General features: G+C 42.9%; 2 protein-coding genes across 4 annotated transcripts; both read right to left on the bottom strand.

The window, feature by feature from the left end:
* Positions 1–16: 16 nt before the first annotated feature.
* Positions 17–7043, bottom strand: cnot7 (CCR4-NOT transcription complex, subunit 7). Of its 3 annotated transcripts, none has more exons than XM_072396143.1 (7): positions 6875–7043; positions 6075–6198; positions 5802–5995; positions 5060–5221; positions 3801–3945; positions 2876–2986; positions 17–1649 (listed from the first exon to the last, which is right to left on the bottom strand). In XM_072396143.1, exons 2-7 carry the CDS (start codon positions 6189–6191, stop codon positions 1518–1520), a joined length of 861 nt encoding a protein of 286 aa, XP_072252244.1. In that variant the 5' UTR covers positions 6192–6198; positions 6875–7043; the 3' UTR covers positions 17–1517. The 3 variants fall into 3 exon arrangements, with proteins under 3 accessions (XP_072252244.1, XP_072252245.1, XP_072252246.1); XM_072396144.1 differs by lacking the exon at positions 6875–7043 and adding an exon at positions 6636–6850; XM_072396145.1 differs by lacking the exons at positions 5802–5995; positions 6875–7043 and having other exon boundaries at positions 6075–6144.
* A 725-nt stretch (positions 7044–7768) lies between these two features.
* Positions 7769–17901, bottom strand: mtmr7a (myotubularin related protein 7a). The gene is made up of 14 exons (XM_072396142.1): positions 17675–17901; positions 17260–17382; positions 16995–17157; positions 16626–16783; positions 16413–16541; positions 13728–13862; positions 13407–13539; positions 11725–11834; positions 10608–10733; positions 10303–10352; positions 10019–10219; positions 9640–9774; positions 9399–9525; positions 7769–9290 (listed from the first exon to the last, which is right to left on the bottom strand). Exons 1-14 carry the CDS (start codon positions 17696–17698, stop codon positions 8961–8963), a joined length of 1944 nt encoding a protein of 647 aa, XP_072252243.1. The 5' UTR covers positions 17699–17901; the 3' UTR covers positions 7769–8960.
* Positions 17902–22769: the final 4868 nt, after the last annotated feature.

The raw sequence follows: 22769 nt of genomic DNA, 5'->3' as shown, positions 1-22769 counted from the left end.
GCCACGATCAAAAGCGTTTGATGGTAGAAAAATTTCAAGCCTTTATTTACAAAAGAAATCTAAAAACATTCCTCTTTTATATTGCATATTCTTTTTACTCCATTACAGCGTGGGAGATGAGCTGCAGAGAGAGGTGCTTCAGCTGTCAAGTTTATGACACAGAGGGAGGTTAATATAAGTTGCGAACCTACACTTCAACACACACTCATGTGAGTTCTGGCTACTACTCAACAACACAGTATTTATTTGGATGTTTTAGTACATGCGGCTGTTCTACGGAGCCCAAATCAAGAAAATGGGGCGGGGGGATCATGATGTCCATGGAAAGGGGGGGCGCAAAAAAAAAAAGATGTGTTGATGAGAATTGGTGTTGTTCCAATAAGTAAAATGTTCTTCATCTCTTATTACAACACTAAAACTTTACAAAACCTTGATTTCAATTAAAATGAAAATTACTCCCAACAGAGTAGCTCAGTTTTTAATGGTTTCCGACTGGTGCATCCGTTATTTTGCCACATAGAGAGCTGATGCATCTGCCCGTGTGTGCGCTTGTGTCAGTGAGGGTGTTTACACGCACAAACAATCCACTTTCCTCCCAATAGAACCAAAAAAAACCCCAAAACATCTGTATGCAGCTGGGTACATACTAGTAATAACCTTGCGTGCGACTTATCTGAGCAAAACAGCAACTTACAGTAAAGGAAAAAAAAACAACTTGTTTCTTCATCTGCATTTTAGAACATGAATGCAGGTCGGTGGTTCTCACAGAGAGATCAGCTTATTCAGGCCATTACAAACATTCTTGTCATAGGAACAAAAGAGCAAAACTTAAAGAGCCAAGTGCAGGTAAACACGCTCAGTGACAGCTCCCGTTCTCGAGATCCTTCTGGAAGCCTGGGGGGGGGGGGGTCTTAGTGTTGAATGGGGCAATTGCTCAATGTTACAACCGGCACAATAAATTAAAAGGTTAAAAGAGAAGGGTGCCGCTATTAAGGCTAAGCGTGGTGAGAGCTGCTGTCGTGATGGTAAAGATTCACATGTTCGCAATGTAAAAAAAAAATAAATATAGGAACACAGAAGGCAACGAAGAGGAGAAAGACACACACCGGAAACATGTTCAGCTTCCTTATAAAATCAGGTTAGAGCTTTAAAGTGCAAAAACATTTCTACAGAACACTTTAGGAAAACTAAAATCCCATCTTTTCAAGCGTGTTAAATTGAACTGAACCAACCGCACTGTCTACGCTGCCTCGTAGGAATAAAAGACTAAACTCACACACATGCAGCTGCGGCATGAGTGAGGACAGTTGGGATTCTTCTGACCGTCATGTTCACTGGTCTAAAGTGAGCAGAGCCTATAAGAAACAGCTTGCTAAATGATGCAAATGTAAGTCGGTTTTTTTGTTGTTTTTTTGTTGTTCTTCCATAATTTTTGTCATCCGGTTCGTGGAGCTTGGCCTCGGGCGCCGCGCTGATTGTGGATGCGAGCTGCAGGATGGGAAAGACGGGGAGCGGTGTCACGACTGCTGCTTGTTGGCCTCCTCTTCATAAGCATTTCCCGTTCCGTTCTGGACGTAGGCGGAGCCCGAGCCGAGCCCGTACAAGTGACCGCAGTACTTCGCATCGTCAATGTGATCCTCGAAGAACATCTGTGAGAAGAAATGCAGGAAAGACGCAGAGAACAGACACGTGCTCATGTAAAACACTTGTTCACGGCATCGCGTTCGAAACAGAGCAGAGCAGAGTTGTTCTGCTCAACAGGAAATTATTCTGAAACTACAGGAAAAAAAACAAAACAGTGACACTTTTTGTTTGTGACATAACGTCTACTCTTACAAAACCCAAGGGTTCTCAAGGGGGCTTATGGTCTGGACTGGCTAATGTCGGGTTTTCTTAAGCGGAAATGCTCTTACTTTCATTTCTCATCATGATCACTGCAGAGTCTCTTTCAAATGCATTTCTTCGATGATGATGGTTCACCTCTGTTCTTCCAGCTTGTAAGAACGCGTTGGGACCCAGTTGTATGAGTCTAAACAGTCTTGTCAGTTGTTTTTGTTTGCTTGATGCAGACATTTCCTCGACCACACGATGCAGTTTAATAATTGTCCCTCTCTTTCATAGCTGACTGTAAACTGGATATCTTTAGATTTGAGGATGCTGGCTGCATCAAACAAACGAGCTTATACTAAAAATAACTTTTGCTCTCCAAATGGAAGCGAAGCCTTTTCAAAGTGATCGGTTCATCTGTGCTCACAGACACCGGCATTTTGACAAATACAGATTTTTCGGCAAATTTGCACCAACAAACACATTTTTTGGCCCCTGAATCTGAACAAATTGAAAAACAGTACCATAAAATCTGGGTTTTCGGCAGGCGATGTCAGATTGCGTGCAGTTATCTTTTAAATCTCTAAAGTCTTTGCTAAGATGCGATAACCTGTCGGTGCTGTGAGAATGGCTGCACACTGAACAGTTCTGAAGGTGAGGGGGGACAATGTGACACCTTAGGATGGCCATTAGAAGTGGTTTGGACAATAACAAGGCGAGTATTACCACTTATTTTACCGTATTTTCCTTAAAAAGGGAACAGAGGAGGGAAAACTCACTTGAGTGCTTAGCCTTGGACTACAAATGGAAACCAGGAAGAAGTTCACACCTTACAAACACTAACCTTTACTACAGTTATAAATGAATTACCTTAAACTTACAAAGTGCCAACTTTAAAGCTAGCCACTAAATCAGCCATGGCATTCATTTCAGAGTTAAGTCACATTGACTAAAATGTGACTGGGTTCATGAAGGACTGTCATCAAGATCTTTATGCAAAAGTGACCAAGATCCTTATTCAACCTACTGTCTACCTTGAGGCTCCTACCTCTCTCATTTTGAAGAAAGCCATGCCTGTGAGTAAAGAGTCAGAGCCGGCCTGATGCTGTGGTCCAATCCTCTCCAGCTCCAGCTGCTCAGCTACTTCCTGGAGCCCGCCCTGAACACAAAACACTGTGAGGAACTCCAGATTTATGCTTGCAGTCAAAGTAAAACCTGAAGGCTGCACTTATTGAAAGTTCTCAATACATGAGAATGTCTCACAAACTAAGTGAGGACGTTCCCTGCAGTTTTCTGTTCAAACCAGCGCCTCAAAGAAGGAGAGTCTGCTTTGAAACACATTCTCAAACCTGGAAATACTCCAAAGTTGAGCCTGGGTAAAGCACACAGCAGGCCGGGCATGGTGCCAAAAGTCTGCAGCCTATCTGTAATGACGGCAGTTCTTTTTTTGTGTTGCTGTCAAAGATATTTGCATTTGGACACATTAGGTCAACACACGCAGACCAGCAGAAACTGCTATCAACACGTGCAACTTCATTTCCCCGAATTCCCTGCAGAATTTGTTGCACAGGGACGCCTAAAAGCAGTTTTCTGAGACTGTTGCCGTTATGGCCGGGTCCAGGATAGCAGGTAGAAACATGGACCACCAAAAACAAATCAGTCACCATTGTTTAAGTTTAAAATGCAACTGTGGGGTGTTAGTGGCTCAGCTGCGTGAGCAAACACCCCCGTAGCAGTGGGGCCTTGCTTTCTTATCGCATAGCTTCACTCAGTCAGGCTTGTTACTTTCTAGCTGGCTGGATAAATCTGGAAGACCAAATGTTGTGGACACCTGCATCGTGACGTGCAGCCCCTCGAGAAAGAAGCGTCTCGAACACTCAGGGCGGCAGTGAAAACAGCCAGAAATCAATGCGAGACCCTTTTAATAAAACAAGACGTACGCGTGCTTCCTGCTGCGATATTTATAAAAGTACCTTCAGGTTTTTACAGCTCTTCATGAGGTACTTGACATCGTAAATGACTGGGAAGTACAAGCGGAGAATCTCAAAGAAGTCCACCTCCTCCTCGGGCAGATTGGCGTTGGACAGAATCTTAATCAGGTATCCAAAGTCATAGCCACTGTAAGAAAGACATATGCACACAGTTGTGGAAGTTTTACAGCGTTTGCAGGGCAAAAAAATGGCTTTACCAGTCCACTAAGATCCAGAGTTTAAATATTAAGTATAAATAAATAATCAAAGACTTCTGTGGCTGCACCCTGGCCCGTCATGATCATGTGATCAGCCACTCGTAAAGCATTAAACATCCCAGCAGAGCAGTGAAGTTTGGTCTGTGCAGACATGAAAATACTGGATGTCAAATACAAAAGTCTCCACACTGCTCTCGCTCAGTGTCCTCATTCATTAATCAAACTAACATATGCAACCCCCATGGGCTTTCAACAAAGTGCTCACAGCACTTCAGGAAGACTTTCCAATACACCTGCAGCAGAAAAAAAAACCTCCATTAAAAAGTGTGTCACAGACCTAAAAACCCCCAACTCCAAAAAAAAAAAAAAAAAAAAAAAGCTCAGAGGCTGAGAACACAATGCAAAGATTTAAAGATTTAAAAGTGTTGAATTTAAAGCTGCGACATGTCTTTAAAAAGTTGGGGATGGGGGGCTGGAAAAGAAACAGCTGGAGGAACATGCTGCAACTAATCAGGTTAACTGGCAACTGAGTAGCACCTGAGAGCGGTAGAGTCTGTCAGAAGTAAAGATAAGCAGACGTTGTGAAGCAGTTTCAGAACAATGTTGCTCAATCTAAAATTGTGAAGACTTGATACTGAATATTTGATCATCTACAGTACGTAATATCAACAGATTCAGAGAATCTGTAGACATCTCTGAGTGCAGCTGAAAAACTATTCTGGATGTTCGTGATCCTCGGGCAGCACTGCATTAAAATAAACCCAAAGAAACAGACACGATTCTGTCATGAGGTCACTGCACGGGCTCAGGAACACTTCCAGACATCACTGCGCCATCCATAAATGCTGGTTAGAGTGCCATTGTGCAAAGAACGAGCCATTAGAGTCATTTATGTTGACAGTATTGAAACACTGCGTTTATCAAATCCTCGCACATTAACTGACATCAAAGCAAAGGTACAAATGGGGCAGTCATCTCTGCGAGTGTTGCAATGCGCAGATATTCAAGTAGAATTGACAGCACCTGATTAACAAAGCCGTATACCTGTGAAAAGAAAGCCACTTGACGCCGTCACAGAGTACCACTCCCGATGTCATCAGCAGCTCTGCAAAGTAAAGTGTCTCAATGCCTTCGTCCTCGTGTTTCTTGAACTGAATCCCTGAAGTGGTCAGGAGCTCAATGGAGTCCTGTGCATACATATCTTCTCTGATGTGGAAAACAAACACAAATCACACGATTACTATGGACCACACAGAGAAACCAAGCAGATAAGACAGCAGTAACTGACAGTAAAAAAAGATATATATATATATATATATAAAACTGTGTTATACATTATGTCGGTTATTCTTTAATTTCAACCTAAAATATGCAAACACAGAGAGCCAGTCGGCACATTGCTGGGAGAGTGACTGTTTCATAGAGCTTTTTTTTTTTTAAAAACAGAGGATGTATGAATTTCTCTGATAATTCAGCATTTCTGATGCTTTGACATTATTTCTATCTCACTCTCTACAATAAGGGGCCTTTAAAGCTCAAAACTGGCACTTAGATGTAGAAACAATAAATAAGTTTCAAAAAGAATTAGCTGAAAGAGTATGAAGGTAAAGAAAGAAAATAAAATCCCCAAACCTTCTAAATAATTACAGTCGGACTTGTACCGCCAATACAGTGCGTGTTCCATTAACGGCTGTATAGCTAAAACCATTGATTTAATGTTAGCTGTATAACTAATTATTTAGTTATGTAGATGTCACGTATGAAAATGACAGGACAGCCGTCTTACGTGAGGTTAAACTTAAAATTGAACTGCCATGTTGAAGTTCCTGGAGGGTATTCTCCTTGCTCATTCATAAATGTCAGGCCCAGCTGTATTATCTTCAGCAAATCCACATTGCAGCGCAGTAACTGGTACTGATAGTCAGCGTTGCTTCTGAACTCTCCGATCGGTCTGGCTACAACACCTGGAAACTCTGTGTCCTGCAAGAGGGCAAGTCATTGTGAAACCTGGAAACCTGCAGGTGTCCACATGTTCAGGGCGTCTCTGGACATCACTCACCATCGCAATGTAGTTGTATTTTCGGATGACCTGTCTGATCCTCTTCAGCTCTTCCTCCAGGTTGTTGGCCCACACCTCACATATTCTTTGGCTGTGATCCACAGTAGCTGCGGGCATAGTGCCACTTTGCCACCAAACCAGGAGACAAAAAGGAACACATAAAAAGAAGAAGGACAGTAGGGCAAATGTTTCAGAGAACATCTCCATCCCACTACAGAAATGAGTGGATAACTGTCCTGCCATTTAAATGGGGGGATTTGAAATCCTGACACCCAAGAATTTCTGAAAGAGCATTTAGCTGGCAACATAAAGCTCAGAAAGTGAATTCAACTTCCTTCCTCATCAAGTCACAGAAACACTGTGGAAAGCTAACCAATTCCCTGAGCAGTTTGTGCTTCCTTTCAGCTGGAGCAAATCACATTAACTGCTGAATAACAAGTTGCACAAGACGCAAGACACACTGGGAAAATAAGCCATCTAATCATGACATGCAGGACGTGTTTCACCGCCTGCTCTGAACATTAGCTCAGGTTTTCTGCAGCACTTTGCTAGCTAGGTTACCTGTTAACGGTTAGCAGGTGACAGTTGTAGCACTGGCTAACACGAGTAGGTGGAGTGGAGTGGAGGCTGTCTACAGGGCTCGTACACTTTTCCGATGAACAGCTAGCGCGACAAACTAACAGAAGTGTGTGCAGAACGTGGAACAGACGAGTAAGAAGCAGCAAATGCTGAGACACACACTCCCTCTCTCACACACACACTCTGGTATCGCAAAGGTGAATACTGCTTCGGTAACTTACCGTTCCCCTAACCGGGCGGGTGTGTGTTAAAGTGTGTGCTATCTGAAAACTGTTAGTGTGTTCTGTGTTATTGTGCCGGGGCTTTTCCGCTAACTTTTAAATAGTTTATATTCAGTATCGTTTTGATGTCAACCTACGGCTGCCATGATAGCAGAGCCTACGACACGACGTCATCACGTAAGGCGGATGCGTGCGTGCGTATGTACATTTAAACGTCCCATTCATTGAGCTGCAGTAACGTCAAAATGAAACACATTTCGTAGAATTAGACTGAAATTATTCTGTCTAGATACTATGGCACTATTTAAAAAACAACAACAACAAAGAAAATTACCTGCTAGGCTCCCGTTCAATTAAATCATCATGAATTTGAATTTATTATTTATTTTTTGATTAAGTGTCCAACTTTACACATTTTGGTAAAACTACAACGACAGAAAACACAGATAATAAAATAATGGGTCTTTGCTTGCCAATAGTGAAGGAGAACAGACAGCTGGATGTGTCCACAGAGCAGAGGTAACAGGACTGGCAGGGTTTTAAAGTCTGGCTCGTGGCCAGTGCAGCTGGGCAGATGTTCAGCTCCAACAGAGCCTGGAGATTTGATCCATTAAATGAGGGACAGTCTAAGGTTACTCTGATTGAAGCGGACTGATGGGGTAATAAAATTCATGTACATGGATAAAAGAATTACTAGTGTTTGCAGATTAAGGAGTTCTGAGTTTCTGGGAACATACACTGAAAACCGTCCCAACTCTTCTTCGATTTGGGGTTGTAGACTGGGTGAAGAAATGAAACATTAACAGTGCATTTTCAGTTGATGGTTCATTTTAATATCTCTTTGCTAGTTGAATTCACTTTTTTTTATTTGGAAATATGTAACATATCCATGAATGTCTGCATACAACCATGTTGGTAGTGTATTTGTAATCTGGACGAGAAAAACATTTAGGTCATGCATCCACACCATCAACAATTATGACAACAGGCTGACAGACAAATAATGTGTGTATCTATTTCACGAGAACGGGCCATTTTCATAACTTTACGTTTATATCAGTTTGACAAATGGGAATATCAGTCAATCATTACAAATCTGTAAACAAGGGCAACATTCATTCTGACATTTTAAAACCTCAGACAGAAATAAAAGCACACATTTAAAGCACAATTACTGGAGAAGGAAAGAAAAAATAGGTCATAGTACAAAAATATTTCACCATGCTTTGCTTGATAATCTCTGTGTTGTTCCCTTGCAGGTATGCATCGGTACACAATTAAAATGAGCAGCTTTAAAACGAATTCTACCTTAGCACAAGTATACGAAGAATAAAAAATTTAAAAAAAGTAAAAATAAATCAGCTGGGAATCTGATTCCCGAAGCAGCAACATCTTCGTATGTTCACATGCTCAAATCTACTGGCTCAGCAGTCTAATCATTTACCACATGCACTACAGCTGATCCACTCCTGAAATATTGTGGGCAACATGTACCGTGTAAAGTCCCCATGTCTCCAAGCTCCGATCCAGCAAAGATTAATGCCCTAAAAACTCAGCTCTTTTCCTCAAACGTGTACATTTCAGATTTTCTGCTAATCCCTTTTTTTCCCCATCATTTTACTGTTTTCAGGATCGATGTACTTCCAGTGATTTAATAACTCCCAAACTCAAGTACTTTTTTCTTCAGATCTTATGGAGCTAACGATAGCTTCAAGTTAGGATAAACCAGCTGTAATCCACCTGTGTGGCTACAAACTGCAGCTATAAAGCAAATTGGCCAATGAATGAATCAACTATGTGGAAGAGCACAATTCAATGGAGGCACACGCTATTATATGGCTTATTAAAAATGGCTACAAGTTGTTCCTAATTCTTATGTCCTAAAGGAATATTAGCTGCTGAATTTCTTTCACTGACATAAGAAGTAAAATGTGGTCAGCTAAACACCATAACACACAAAGGTGAAAGGTCAAACACGCAATCTGAATAAGTCTTTTGCAGAAAAAACAAACAAACAATAATCAGGATACCAGTGAGTGTGACGATAGTTTTTGTTCAGTGTTGTTAAGTGGACAGCTAAATCTGCTCAGGCAGCAGAGTAGGCAGCCTCATCGGAATCCGGATCTCTGGTGCTGTCCTCACTGAGAGGCGAACGGCAGCTCAGGTCTGCAATCCCAGACTCCTGGTCGCTGCTGTTGGAGAAGCTGGAGTCAGCCGCCTGCTTCGAGTCCTGCGGCAGGAGGATCAGGCCGCCGTCCGGTGCTTTGGGTGTGTGGGGGCTGCTGGCGATGAATCCGCTGGTGTAGTCCTGAGGAGTGTTGGCCAGAGCGAGGTCGTTACCGAGAGCCCACACCGTGGGGCTCTTGTCGAAGGTGGTACCATTCCATCTCTGCTCCTGCTCCAGCTGAGTAATTTTCTATCAGTCAGATAGCACACAAAGCTGTAGTCGTCTTCAGCAACCACAGGGTGAGGTCCCCCCCCATAAGAAATGACGTTCAGTATGAATGTGAGGGCCCCGTCGTACCTGTTTGTGTGAAGTCAGCTGCCCCTCCAGCTGCTGCGTCTCCTCTTGGATGGCCCTCAGGTAATCCTCCACAGATTGTCGAGGATGCATCCCACGGTCAAACCGATTGTACAGCCCTCTCCAAAACCTGTAGAAAGAATGAAAATTAATCAGTGAAGTAATACCCCTCTCAGCCTGTAAGAGACACTGAGGACAGAATTGAAATTTTACCACACTGCACATGCACCAACCGAAAACCTACTTAAAGCAGTAGGGGGCAGTAGATGGTCGGAGGAGCCCTTGAGTCTGGCTGTGGTCTGGCCTGTACAGAGGGTTTGTGTAGTCTGCACGGTTCGTCCAGAGATAACTCCACAAAGAGTGAGTCTTGTCACACACTCTGCAAGAAAGCCACATCGTGGTTAGTCAAATAAAAACAACGGAGGAAAGACAGTATTTGTTAATATTTCAATTTAAAAAAAGAACATGCTATTTTTGACTCTAGCAATGAGTCATCTCAATGAGCGCGTGCCCAGAGATGTAATATATAACAGGTCTGTCACCTCGGTTTATTTGTTCATCTTATTTAAGACCACACTGTGTGTGAAAAGGAAAAAAACGACAGCAGCAGGTTTAAATCTCACCCCTTCTCTATCCTCTCCCGCTGGCTGTTGCCAATAAAGTTGCCATACTGGCAGGAGTAGATGTGGCTGTGAATGGTGATGAGGAACCGCTCATTGTATTCGAAGGCACAGGGGAACTGCTCCATAAGCTGCCACAGACACTCCAGGAACTGATCGATGATGGGAGACACCTCTTTAGGGTCTCCGACCAAGTGGTTGCATCTGGAGAAGAGGTGGACACAATCAGATCCAAACGCTGCATCCGAATCATAGACGCTGTCAAAAGTAATGATTCACGGTCAAACCTGTGAGAGAACTTGTGTCCAAATAAGATCCAGTCTTTTTCAATAAGGACCTAAGTTTAGAAAAAAGAACACAAGGAGTATTCTGTATGTTGTGATTAAAAGTGATCCTCCTCACATTATCTTCTGAATTTAGGGCCGCACTTTAAAATCTTACAATGAGTGAAACATGTAGCAAAGAATGAAACTGGATACATTAACACCACCGAGAGTGTAGCAGAGGCTTATCTGGCATCAACAGTAGCACTTCTGAGAAATAAACCCACAAAGTAACTGACATTAAAAAGGAGAGGGTTCGGTGTATCTACCATGAGTCCTCTGAGGGTCCTGTAGTAGGGGTCCAGCAGCACAGAGGCCACTGAGCACACCTGGGCAGTCCGGTCCCAACCGTCTGAACAGTGAACCAGGACACTGACTCCTTCTTCTGCAATGGCCTGCTCCCACAAACACACCCACATGTTACAACATCTCCAAACTGGTAACATCTGAAGTTGAGCTATCCGTGACATATCTCCTGCCGACTTTTAGGGAATTCAACTCTATAACTGTATTGTGATTGTGTCATATCACTCTGAAACTGCAATCTGTATACATAACGGCAGAAAATGTGCATCAGCATTATTTTCGACAGATTCATAGGAGTGTGTAAGTATGCTCTACGTTAAAAATATCAGTCAAATTCTAAGTATGTCAACAAATCAGCAAATCTGATTTCCACTTGCAACTTTAGCCACGGGTGGCTGTCGACCCTCCCCTAATCAATCACATGTCGATTTCACAATCACATAAACAAGGAATGTCTGCACTCTAGTTAGGCATCTGTTTTCCACTTAGGTGGTGAAGAAATGCATGATTAAACTAACGTAAATCTTAATTACTTCCATCCCTCATAAAACGCTGCCGCTATCAATATCAAACTTTCTCTTGAAGCTCCCCACTAAAGGTTTTGGGCTGAAGAAGAGCATACAAGGAGCAGCGCGGCCGCACGTGCTCACGTGCACTGAGTGGTAGAGCTTAGGGACTCCTCCTGGCTCTGATTGGTTGTTTTGGTTGTTTTCATTCAGGTGGATTCTTACAAACTGGAACCAGAAGAACCTGATTTTTCCAAACACTTTCCATGTTGTGTATCAGTTTTCGGGTATGCAGACACTTCAGTAAAGACGCTTGTCAAAATGACTCGCTCTAAAGCATTTCTATAACATACACTGTCAAAACAGAAGCTGAAATTTGCATAACGGTACACTGACATTTCTAATATTGTGACAACCCTATTTAGAACTGAAGGACAGGACTGACTGCGGGGCTGCAGCTTCCAATATTGTCCCCGCATAGACACACATATGCACAAGTATAAAAGGCCGAACATCTGAAATAATATTGAGTGCAGTGGTGAGGCAGACAGTGGGGATTAGCCTCCAGACTGACCTTGGCGATGAAGATGCCTGCGTCCAAAACAGCTTTGATGTGCTTCAGCCAGCCTGAGTTCTCGAGACCCTCCAGGAAGTCGGACATGGAGGGCGAACGCAGCTCGCACACTGCAACCACAACACAGCTGTCTCACCGGCAGGAAACATGGAGCCTACCTGATCGCTGGACTTTATTAAACATCACATTCACTCTGGCGGCACCGGCATATGGCATCTGCGCACGGTGCTTTTATTTAGTTATTTCTTCAGAACAGATTTCTTTTAGCTTGATGTATGATGGTTCACTGTGTTCTCTATTCCACAAACTGGCTTTGAGTAAAGAAACCAGGTAGTTTAGTTGTGAACAAGCAGCTGTGTTGTATTACGAAGGAGACAAATGGCTGTAGAAAACAGCACAGAAACACACAGAACCAGTTATCCTGAATCATCAAAGAAATACAAAACCACATGCACCATAGGATAAAGAATTACTTTCCAATTGGAAACGTTAATATTCTTTCATGTTAGTGACTGCTAATAGCTGATTGCTCATGTGATAAGTAAATCCCCAGATTCTCCATGTTTTTTCCTCCTTCTCCTACGCACACCATCTCTCCTTCTCAAAAAAGGCCAAAATGACCTTGGTCACTGCTGATGTGATATTTTAAAATGCTTATAAACCCCCCCCCCCCCCGAGCAGCAGAATAAATCCTGCTGCTCCCTGTTTTTTGCCTAATTTGTCCTCCAGCAGAGAGATACACTTTTATTACATACCCATTTAAGATCAATTTAATCTTTCCATCCTCAGGGTTCAGTATAAATATTTGCTATTGAACTCAGTGGCAGAGTGACACGAACATATTTCATTGGCCATATCCCAAAAAAAACCTTCTTAGTTCACTTCAGGTGGATGAAAACATCAGCTCACTCCTCCCACATTAAGACTCAGACAGAGGTAACAGAGGTTGTTTCTCACCTGTAACAAAACTCTGCAGCCTCTGCCAGCAGAGGAGCAGGTGAACGGGTTCATTCAGCCTTCGGTTTTATAACACGTAGGTGAGCTGACCTCGGACTCGAGAAAAATGTTTGATTTAATGCTGCCAGGCAGGGGGTCCTCTAAATCTTATTAAGTGTGCAATTGGGTAGAGAGAAGCCAACAGACTCTGAAGGGCTGGCGCTGTCTCCTTGCATTTAAAGACTTCCCTTGTGCTGCCAGGGGGCAAAGGAGTTATCACAACTAAGAACAGCTATAACTTTTCAGACTTAAAATCACATCATTCTCACGCCCTCTGTCTCTCTTTGGGGGATAATGTCCGGGACCATCCGCTCCAGGAAACCAAAATAGCCCTGAAATAAAATCCAGATGGATACAAAGTCTTCCCGAGGAGCAGCCCGGCACAATACCCAGAAATTCTCCTGTGGGCTCATTTGAGGCCCGATTGCGGCACGGTTCAGTCTGCATGACTGCGTATGAGAAACCACAGGGGGAAGCAAAGGGTCCTGTTCTGTACTGTGAAGACCTGATTAAAGAAAAAAAAAAAAGGAACGCTGCCATATATTTCACGCTTTGTTCAGTGAGCACTGAGGTGATTAAGAATCTCTGACAGAAAAGAATGTGACGGCGTGGCCTCCAAACGGTTCCTGTGGTAAATTCATTAAAAATTTGTGAGAGAAATCATCAACAGGGGACAAGATAATTACCTTCTAGCATTTTTTGGTGGCTGTTTCTCATGACATGGATGTTCTCAATGCCCATAAACTGGAATTTTATGTTGGAGTAGTTGTCTTCGTTTTCATAGCCTTTCCCTGCAGCTCGGTTCGCGATCGCGTTCAGCTTGAAAGGTGTGAAACACAGTTAATTTGGTTAATCTCCTGGTGTAACAGATGCAGATTTTACGGCTAGCACAGAGTCAGAATGTTTTTAAAGCCGTTGCTGTGAGGACATGCAGCTGGCAAAACGCAGCATGGAAAATAAGGCCATCTGAACATACAGCACTGTACTCTGTTCCACAAAGGGCTCACCTTAGGCCTGGTGTCCACCACATACATGAAGTCGCTGCAGGGATTGGACCTCAGTATGGCCTCAAGCATCTGCTCATCCTCCAGGCAGCGAGCACTGAAACCTGACAGCGGCTGACTGCTGCGGCAGATGGCAGCCTGGAGGGAGGCAAGAGGGACTTGAGCTTCATACAGGCTGTTTGATCGTCAGCTGACTTAAAGCTACTTTTACATTTAGACAGAAAAAAAAAGAAAGAGAGAGAGCTAATATGTGAAAACTGGGGTGAACGCAAACTCACAGTTCTTTTCCCTTCCTGCACATTCTATTTGAATTAATCAACCAAACAGTTTCTCAAATATCCATTTAGTGGTCACAAGGGAGAGGGCCAGAAAACTTTTTGTGATTCCTCCTCTCTGGCATATGAGCCAGAGCGGAGCTCAAAAGCAGGACCCTCAACCCTGGGAAGCTGACCTCACACACATAAAGCTGTCCCGACTGTCGAACCGAGGCTCAAGACACGTTATGAATGTTCAGGTCTACACTAGCTTGGCTGAAGAGTATTATCCCAACAGCTATGATTGATGTCCCAGAGCACAGTTTGTTTCCGTCTGGATCAGAAAAAGGAGGGGAGAATCCTTATTTATGTCACACAAAGACTCGGGTGTGTTGAAATTAACTGAACATGCCAGGTTTAGAATGTTTAGTTTTAAATATGGTTTCATCAACGACGATGAATTTTAACATCATCATTCTGTATGATCCTCCATCATTTAACAAGTCTTTTTAATCATGACTTTTCGATGAATTGTTGCATCAGTTAACCAGTTCTCAAAAATGACTGAAAATTTAGTAGCAGTTTCAAAGCAATCAGCTTCTACATCCAAAACAGTTTGGATTCCGCCCAAGATATCCAACTGAAATGGCTCTTTGTTATCTCACTGAAAATCTCAAAAGGTCATTAACGACGGTAAGGTCGTGGGAGCAGTTTTCTTCGACCTGAAAAAGGCCTTGAATATTGTGAATGATGAAAACCCTTAATGTAAACTTTTAGCAAAATATGAATGATGAAAACCCTTAATGTAAACTTTCAGCAAAATATGAATGATGAAAACCCTTAATGTAAACTTTCAGCAAAATGTTAACATGTTTTGCAACATGTTCTTAAAAGGTTTAAGTTAGAATTTGAATTTTGGGAACAATGAGCTTAAGTTAAAGGTATGATGTCAACCTTTCAAAACTACAGAATGGGCACAAGGTTGTCTGCATCTGCACAAGGTTCCATCTTAGTACCACTGCTCTTTTGCTCATCTATCAAGACATTTGTGAAGACATTTAATTCCAAATGCTCAAGGTTGGTGCTATCATGAGTGTATTAACAAAGACTCCACAACAGGCAGCAGAGTTACTCAGCAGGAAAAATGTCTGGAGTCTCACAGTGGCTCAAGAATTGTTTTCTGTCTTTGAATCGTACCAAAACCGTTTCAAAGTGTTTTAGGGTCAGATGGAAGGTATGTGATGACTTTACAGTTCCATCTGATCAACGGGTACAGGATTCTCATTTCAAATGTGAAGCATATTCTGGGAAAGTGGCCAGAATGATTGAAACTACAGTAATCTCATTTGTTTCTGTCTGATCGGATCATGTTTGCCTGTAAAAGCTGTTCAGTTACACATGCACACTATTGCACTTTTTACTCTCTGTAACTGTTTCAGACCAAGCAACTCAATGAGCTCCGTCACTTCTTATGCCATTATGAAAACAAGCTTAGATAGATGTAGCCTTCTGAGCGCCTTTTGCCCATAGCATTATACCGCCACCTCCGTGCTTTGCTGTCAGGATTGTGCACTGGATAGGACGTCTGGAATGTCATCTGAACAAACTGAACAATTTTTTCCTTCGGCTAAACAGACAAAAAAATCTGCTATTAACATCCATGAAGTTTCTTTTTATGTTCGTTAGCCACGTTTGATCTTTCAGTTTTATGCGAAAGTTCACACAAAGGGTTTTTTTTCTTTTAAAATATGTGTTCTTCATACTGTCTGAAGTGTCAAGGCAACAGTGATTTCCATTAATAACCCCAGCCTGGAGTCGAGAGCGCTTGCTTACAACGTCTTTTAGAGCTAGACTGTAGACGCAGTGCATTAATAGCTTCATTTTTCAGCTCCTCTGGCAACTCTTCCACGCGAGTCCGTGATGCTGACATGCAGACAGATACAGCCCGGCGGTCCAAAACTGAAAAAGTTTGCACGGTTTTGTTTCAGTTATCACCTGCTCTCTAACTTTTTCCAATAATTGAAAGATATATTCACCTTTGCTGTACTGAGTTTCCATTTTGGTGCCAGCATGTCATCTGCAACCTTTTTAAAGCATGGCATTTTTTTGTGAAGTAAAGGCAAACTCTGGCTACTTGATGACGGAGGTTGCCACAAACCATGCAGTCTCATCACTCAACTCTGCTACAAAAACAAGCCAAGCTAAGCAATAAAAATGTTTATAAATCAATACATGAGTTCTTATCTACTTTATTTGTGGTATAAAAGGAACAAAAATGTCATGCTATTCCTGTGCTGGGAAGGAGTTGGAGAGATTAATTCTGTGATTGTTGTCGCAATCCCCTTTTCTGGCAGAGTCTGAGAGATACCACAGCTGCGTCAGGTCAATTAAACTGATGAAAATAAAACAGAGAGAAGACATGCAGTTGACTTACATGATTTTCTTTGGAGTAGTATGACAGGGCAGGAAATCTGCCTCTGCTTCGGAACTTGGAGCTGCCAACAATGACTGGAGGTGTGGCAGACTCGGGTACAAACAAGTCAGCGGGGTAAGTGTCGCTCACCTTTTATGAAAATGGTACAAGACTTTAAGAAACTTCAATGGCCATATTAGGATAAAACTGCTCAACTGAAGTCAGCTTACTGACCTTGTAATGTTGGTTGACAGAGGAGAGTTTCCACAGAGAGTTTGGAAGTCCCATCCTGCTATAATCAGCTCTGAGGTCCATGAAGGCCCATTCCTGTCGTCTCTCCTCCTCCTCAATGTTAGGCTTATAGGAAAAGCAGTACAGCTCCTCATATCTCTCTGGAGGGCACAGCATTGGTTGACAGCTTAATTTTGACATGAGAAACCTTGACTTCGTTTCAGTTTAAGAGGTCAAAGTGATGCAGAAGCAGAGGAGACTAAACTGGAATCATTCTGAATGTTAAGGCTGTCTCATAAGGCAAAACTACGGCCCTTTTTTTGCAACTGTGTCACCAAATCAAGCCTTTGTTGACATCATGTCACAACTGACCTGGCTGGGAGAGACGTTGCAGAGACAGGTGAACATCTTGGCATTCCGACTCTCGAGGAATGTTGAAATTAAGAAGTTGGAAGTTTTTACAGCGAATGAGCAGAGGGCATCCTGAGGTGGTGGCAGCCTGTTTCTCCACACTGCACACCAAACTGTGAAGCACCTGAGGAAAACACGTGTGTATACATATAATCTCTTATTTATGTTTCCTATTTGTCCAGATGAACTGACTTCTGGTCCCTTCGCTAGATGAGCTGACGCTTACCCAGGTTTCATTGCGTTCCCCTCCCTCATTTTCTACAAAGATGCTGTGTGTGGCGGTCAGGTACAGGGTGCCCACTCTGCTCCTTCTGGGAGAGACTCTGTCAAGCAGCCTGACATTTTCCACCTGGAGGGGGGAGAGGGAGAATGGCATCAGCCGGCCTCATCCTCAGCAGCACATCAACAACCACAGCTGTGCACATGTGTCAGCTGCTGCTCGGATAGTCAAACACACCCAGCAGGAAGCTTCCATTGCCTACGTGGCCGACACAGCACACGCCTTTTAAATGAACATGTATGTTTAATAATGTCGCTAAAACGAGTCTGTTATTGTTGGTGGACGGGGCATTTTTCTGCTCGTTTAAGTGGAGGCTCAATGCGGAAATGTAGCTTATCATTGCCGTCAAATCCTCGGTTACCTTTGGTAGTCGAATGTGCTCCATTAGCAGCTGAGCTTCCTACTACTGCTGAAGGTGTCACAACAAAATTACCGACGGTACAGCATGTATACAATAGTATTACAATATGCTACTGTTTAACTTAAATGGTTAACATTGTTCGCCAGTAGCTCCCCGGTGAAACCAGTCATAATATTGTCAGAGCTCTCTTCATTTGAACTGCTCCGCAGGGTCCTAAAGTCCGCACCCCGATGAGCTTTAATTTCTATATAGTGTCAGGACAAGAGGAACCATCTGCTGCCAACCTGCTGAATATCAAATTACACGCACTCCAGGCCACGCCCACTTCAGGTTGCGCCTTATCGATGTTTTCCACCTACAAGGAAAATCTTACTTGCATATAACAGTTTCAAAATAGGAGTTTAAACAGCCGAGCTTGGTTTGAAGATAATTTATTTCGTAAAATGTCACATATCGGCATTGCTAACAACAATGTAACTAATGCAAAATGTATAAAAGCAATATTTACAACAATTTCGTGACACATTAAATGTGCTGATGCTACATCTCTGTGAAGATCTCATTTCGCCAATCTGTTAAAAACAGAAGAAAAAAAGTTCTTGTATTGAGAGAAAAAGAAGTCAATGATTATCCTGCAATCTTTAAATCAGGCAATACATTTTTAAATCAGTGACTTATAGCTATCAAATTGTCCACACTCGTTTAAAGGAGAGGCTGGGTACACTCTGGGCACACATATGTCTCACTGTGATTTAGCAGAAATAAACCTCTACTACATTCAGTTTTATTCAGTTCAGTCCAATATCATATGATTGATTAAACCCCAAAGGGAAATTATATTGCTGCAATGTAAATATTTGTCACAGGTATGTCATTGTTATTGATTCAAGTGCGATGATTTTCTTTTGCCAGTGATCTCACATTTCTCATGATGATCAAGGGAAGAAATGGTTTAAACCTGAGAAGGACTGACAGAGGTGAATATACACTTAGACTCCTTGATTCAAATGGACGGGTGACAGGGAGGCGAACTCTAAAACTGTCTGTTGAATGTAAACGACTTTTTTCCACCCAGTAAATTTTCTCTGTAAGGTAAGGTTAAATTTGGCAATTTTGTAAGGTTAACAGCCACAATAAAACTATACTGTCTACGGACAAACCACAAAAGTGTTGCTGGCTATGCAACATGTCTTTGTTGAGTTAAAAAAATCCACAAAGGAGGATGTAGTACGGTATTGTTTGAGCTCACACAGCAATCTTTGATGATGTACAATAATATTGAAACTATACATTTTTTGTCTCTCTAAACTTCAAAGCAGATTGAACCTATACATATTTTACTCTGCATAGTGAGCCTGTAAGAAAAACTCATTATGTGGTTGAGACTGCAGATAGCGTGCATAAGCTGCTTAGCAACATTATTCAGTGATTACATTTGATCAACATGAGCAGCAAACCATCACATACAAACACTGTACAATATGTATATATTCTCTCAGAGCCTTATATTTACAGAAACATTGAAGACACAATGATTGCCTGGCATGGTGAGCTGTGCCAGCGTCCAACTTCTTTCTCCTTTCCCTATTCTATGTTTACTGGAACAATAAAGTCTTGGACATGGCTTCGTACATAACAAGATGGCTGACTTAGACGGTCCAGCTCCACCCACATGTTATTTACCAGGTTAATTTAGTAGTTTGATAGAATAGAATGGAAGAATAGAAAAATACTTTATTCATCCTCCAGTGGGAGATATTCAAATTAGTCAAGTAGCTAAAAATGTTTTAAATCTTTACAATGATTGTATATTAGAACAACAATAATAATAATAAATAACTAAATAAACATGAGTTTTTCTCATATTTTCCTCATGACAGCAGTCACTGTTAAAAAGCCTTATGGCTGTGGGGACAAAGGATCTCCTGAACCTCTCAGTCCTGCATCGCAGGGAGATGAGCCTCTCACTGTAGTTGCTCCTCTGTCCTGCCAGGATGCTGCAAAACAGAATATGATTTCCTCTTCATTCGTTGCTCCACCACAGCACTGAGATGGTCTAGCCTTCTGCTTACTACAGAACCAGCCTTTTTCACCAGTTTGTCCAGGCGCCTACAGTTTTTGTATGTAGTGCAACTCCCCCAGCAGACAACAGCATGGAACAGTGCACTCTCAATGATAGTGTGATAAAACATGTACATCATGTCACTGCAGACATTGAAGGACCTGAACTGTTTCAGGAAGAAGAGACGGCTCTGGACTCTCCCGTACACTATATCTATGTTGGCAGACCACTCCAGTTTATTATACAGCACCACCCCCAGGTATTTGCAGGTCTGAACAGTCTCTGTCTCCCCTCCATCAATGCAGACTGACTGGCATGGAGTTTTAGAACTCCTGAAGTCCACCACCAGCTCTTTGGTTTTGGTGGTGTTCAGGAGCAAACAGCTTCTTTTTGGTCTAGCCATTGAAGGACTCCACAAGGTACCTGTACTCCTTCTCCTGTCCACCGCACACACATGCCACAACAGCCATATCATCAGAATACTTCTGTTTGTGGCAAGACTCAGAGTACCTGAAGTCTCATGTGTACAGGGTGAAAAGAAAAGGAGCCAAAACAGTTCCCTGCAGAGCCCCAGTACTGGTTTCAGTGTTCCAGAAACACATCTCCCCATCAGGGTTGTACAAAATTCAGAATTGAATTGAGAATGACCCCTAAATTCCCATTCAATTCTTGAATTTGAATTTGAATTGAGATTGCAAACAGGAAGCGGAATTGCAATTCAAATTTGAACTGAAGGAAGAATTGAAATTCCATGAAATTCATGATACATCATTAAGGTGTATTTAACGGTGAAGCTTTACAGTATATATTGCATATGATTACAATATGAATTTCATACAGATATTATTGTATGGACTTCATGTACACAATACTTTATGATAGTAAATAGGCCTACAGAGGTCATGGAGGGAATGCACAAACTTCAACCTGCTAATGTCACCCGCTGGAATAACACACGAGCTCCCAGTTTACTTGAGCACACCATGTTTGACTGAGGATGCGATCCTTTATTGTTCTGGAAAAAAACCAAAACAGTTTCCCAAACCTAGCTGTACTTGCATGTAACTATCTGGCCATATCTGCTTCTTTTGTACCCATTGAGAGGATATTTAGTGTTGCAGGCAAGATATTCAGAACAGAACGATGCCGCCTCAGTGACAAAACATTTGTAACTGTTGACCATTAGATGCTACACCTTTACTCTGTAAAGAACTTTAATAAATTATATATATATTTTTTTACCAAAACATTGTTTCATTTGATTACTTGGAAATGAAGATATTGCCAATTATTCAATATTAAGGGAATGTATGCTATGTATGAATGTTAGCGTCTCTTCTTCACATCACATTCTCACTGATATGTGAGAAAAAGGAATTTCTCTGAATTACAATTAATTAAATTCCATCCATCCATTTTCTATACTAGCTTAATCCGTCGGTCAGGTTGCGGGGGGGCTGGAGCCTATCCCAGCGGTCATGGGGCGAGAGGCGGGGTACAACCTGGACAGTCGCCAGTCCATCACAGGGTCACATGGAGACAAACAAGACAAACAACCACACACGCTCACACTCACTCCCAAGGACAATTTTAGAGACACCACCTAACCGAACAATCATGTTTTTGGACGGTGAGAGGAAGCCGGAGTACTCGGAGACGAATTCAATTCCGCTTCCTGTAATTCCAAATCAACATCCTGTAGGGCGGAGTCAATTCAAATTCAAATTCAAATTATTTCCTTGAATTGAATTTAATTAAATGAAATTCTGAAACTCTGAATTTTGTACAACCCTGCTGACCCTCCTGACATACTGTGGTCTGACAGTCAGATAGTCTATAATCCATGATGTCAGGGAGGGGGCCACACCCATACCTAGAAGCTTGTCTTTCAGTATGGGAGGTTGCATGGTTTTGAAGGCACTGGAGAAGTCAAAGAACATGATTCTCACATATGAACCAGGCACATTCAAATAAGCATATGCCCGATGCAGCATGTACAGAATCGCATCTTCCACTCCTATGTGTTTCTGGTGGGCAAACTGGAGGGGGTGAAGAATCTCAGCAACCTGCAATCTCATGCGACGAACAAGGAGTCTCTCCAAGGTCTTCATGATATGAGATGTCAAAGTCACCGGTCTGTTGTCATTCAGCTCTACCGGTTGCCCTAATCTGGGCACCGGTAGGAGACAAGAAGTTTTCCACAGCACTGGGACTTTTTCCATCTGAAGGCTCATATTGAAGAGCCTCTGAAGAGGGACTGCTAGTTGAACAGCACAGAGGGAGCCGCCCAGGTTGTAGCAGAGGGATGGCGACAGGAGTGATGTTGCTATCAATCATAGAGATGGGGATGGGGGTGCAGCTTAACAGAGGAGACCTAGTGGTGGTAGCTGTCGCAGATGTGGAGGTGCAGCTGTACTCAGGATGCCTGGTGGTGGTAGCTGTCGCAGATGTGGAGGTGCAGCTGTACTCAGGATGCCTGGTGGTGAAAGTTGCAGCAGAGGTGGAGGTGCAGCTGTACTCAGGATGCCTGGTGGTGAAAGCTGTCACAGTGGCGGAGGTGCAGTTGGACTCAGTAGGTCTGGTGGTGGAAGTTGCAGCAGAGGTGGAGGTGTAGCTGGGCTCTGGAGGCCTGGTGGTGGTAGCTGTCGCAGATGTGGAGGTGCAGCTGTACTCAGGATGCCTGGTGGTGAAAGCTGTCACAGATGTGGAGGTGCAGCTGTACTCAGGATGCCTGGTGGTGAAAGTTGCAGCAGAGGTGGAGGTGCAGCTGTACTCAGGATGCCTGGTGGTGAAAGCTGTCACAGTGGCGGAGGTGCAGTTGGACTCAGTAGGTCTGGTGGTGGAAGTTGCAGCAGAGGTGGAGGTGTAGCTGGGCTCTGGAGGCCTGGTGGTGATAGCTGTCGCAGAGGCGGAGGTGCAGTTGGACTCAGTAGGTCTGGTAGTGGAAGTTGCAGCAGAGGTGGAGGTGCAGCTGGATGTAGGTGGAGTTGGGTGATCCAACTGCAGGTTGCAGCCTAAAATCTGTCTCTATTC

This window comes from Leuresthes tenuis, unplaced genomic scaffold (genome assembly GCF_036924035.1).
Source record: "Leuresthes tenuis unplaced genomic scaffold, fLeuTen1.0.hap1 SCAF_11, whole genome shotgun sequence".
Lineage (NCBI taxonomy): Eukaryota > Metazoa > Chordata > Actinopteri > Atheriniformes > Atherinopsidae > Leuresthes > Leuresthes tenuis.
This window is presented reverse-complemented; position numbering and strand designations above follow the sequence as displayed.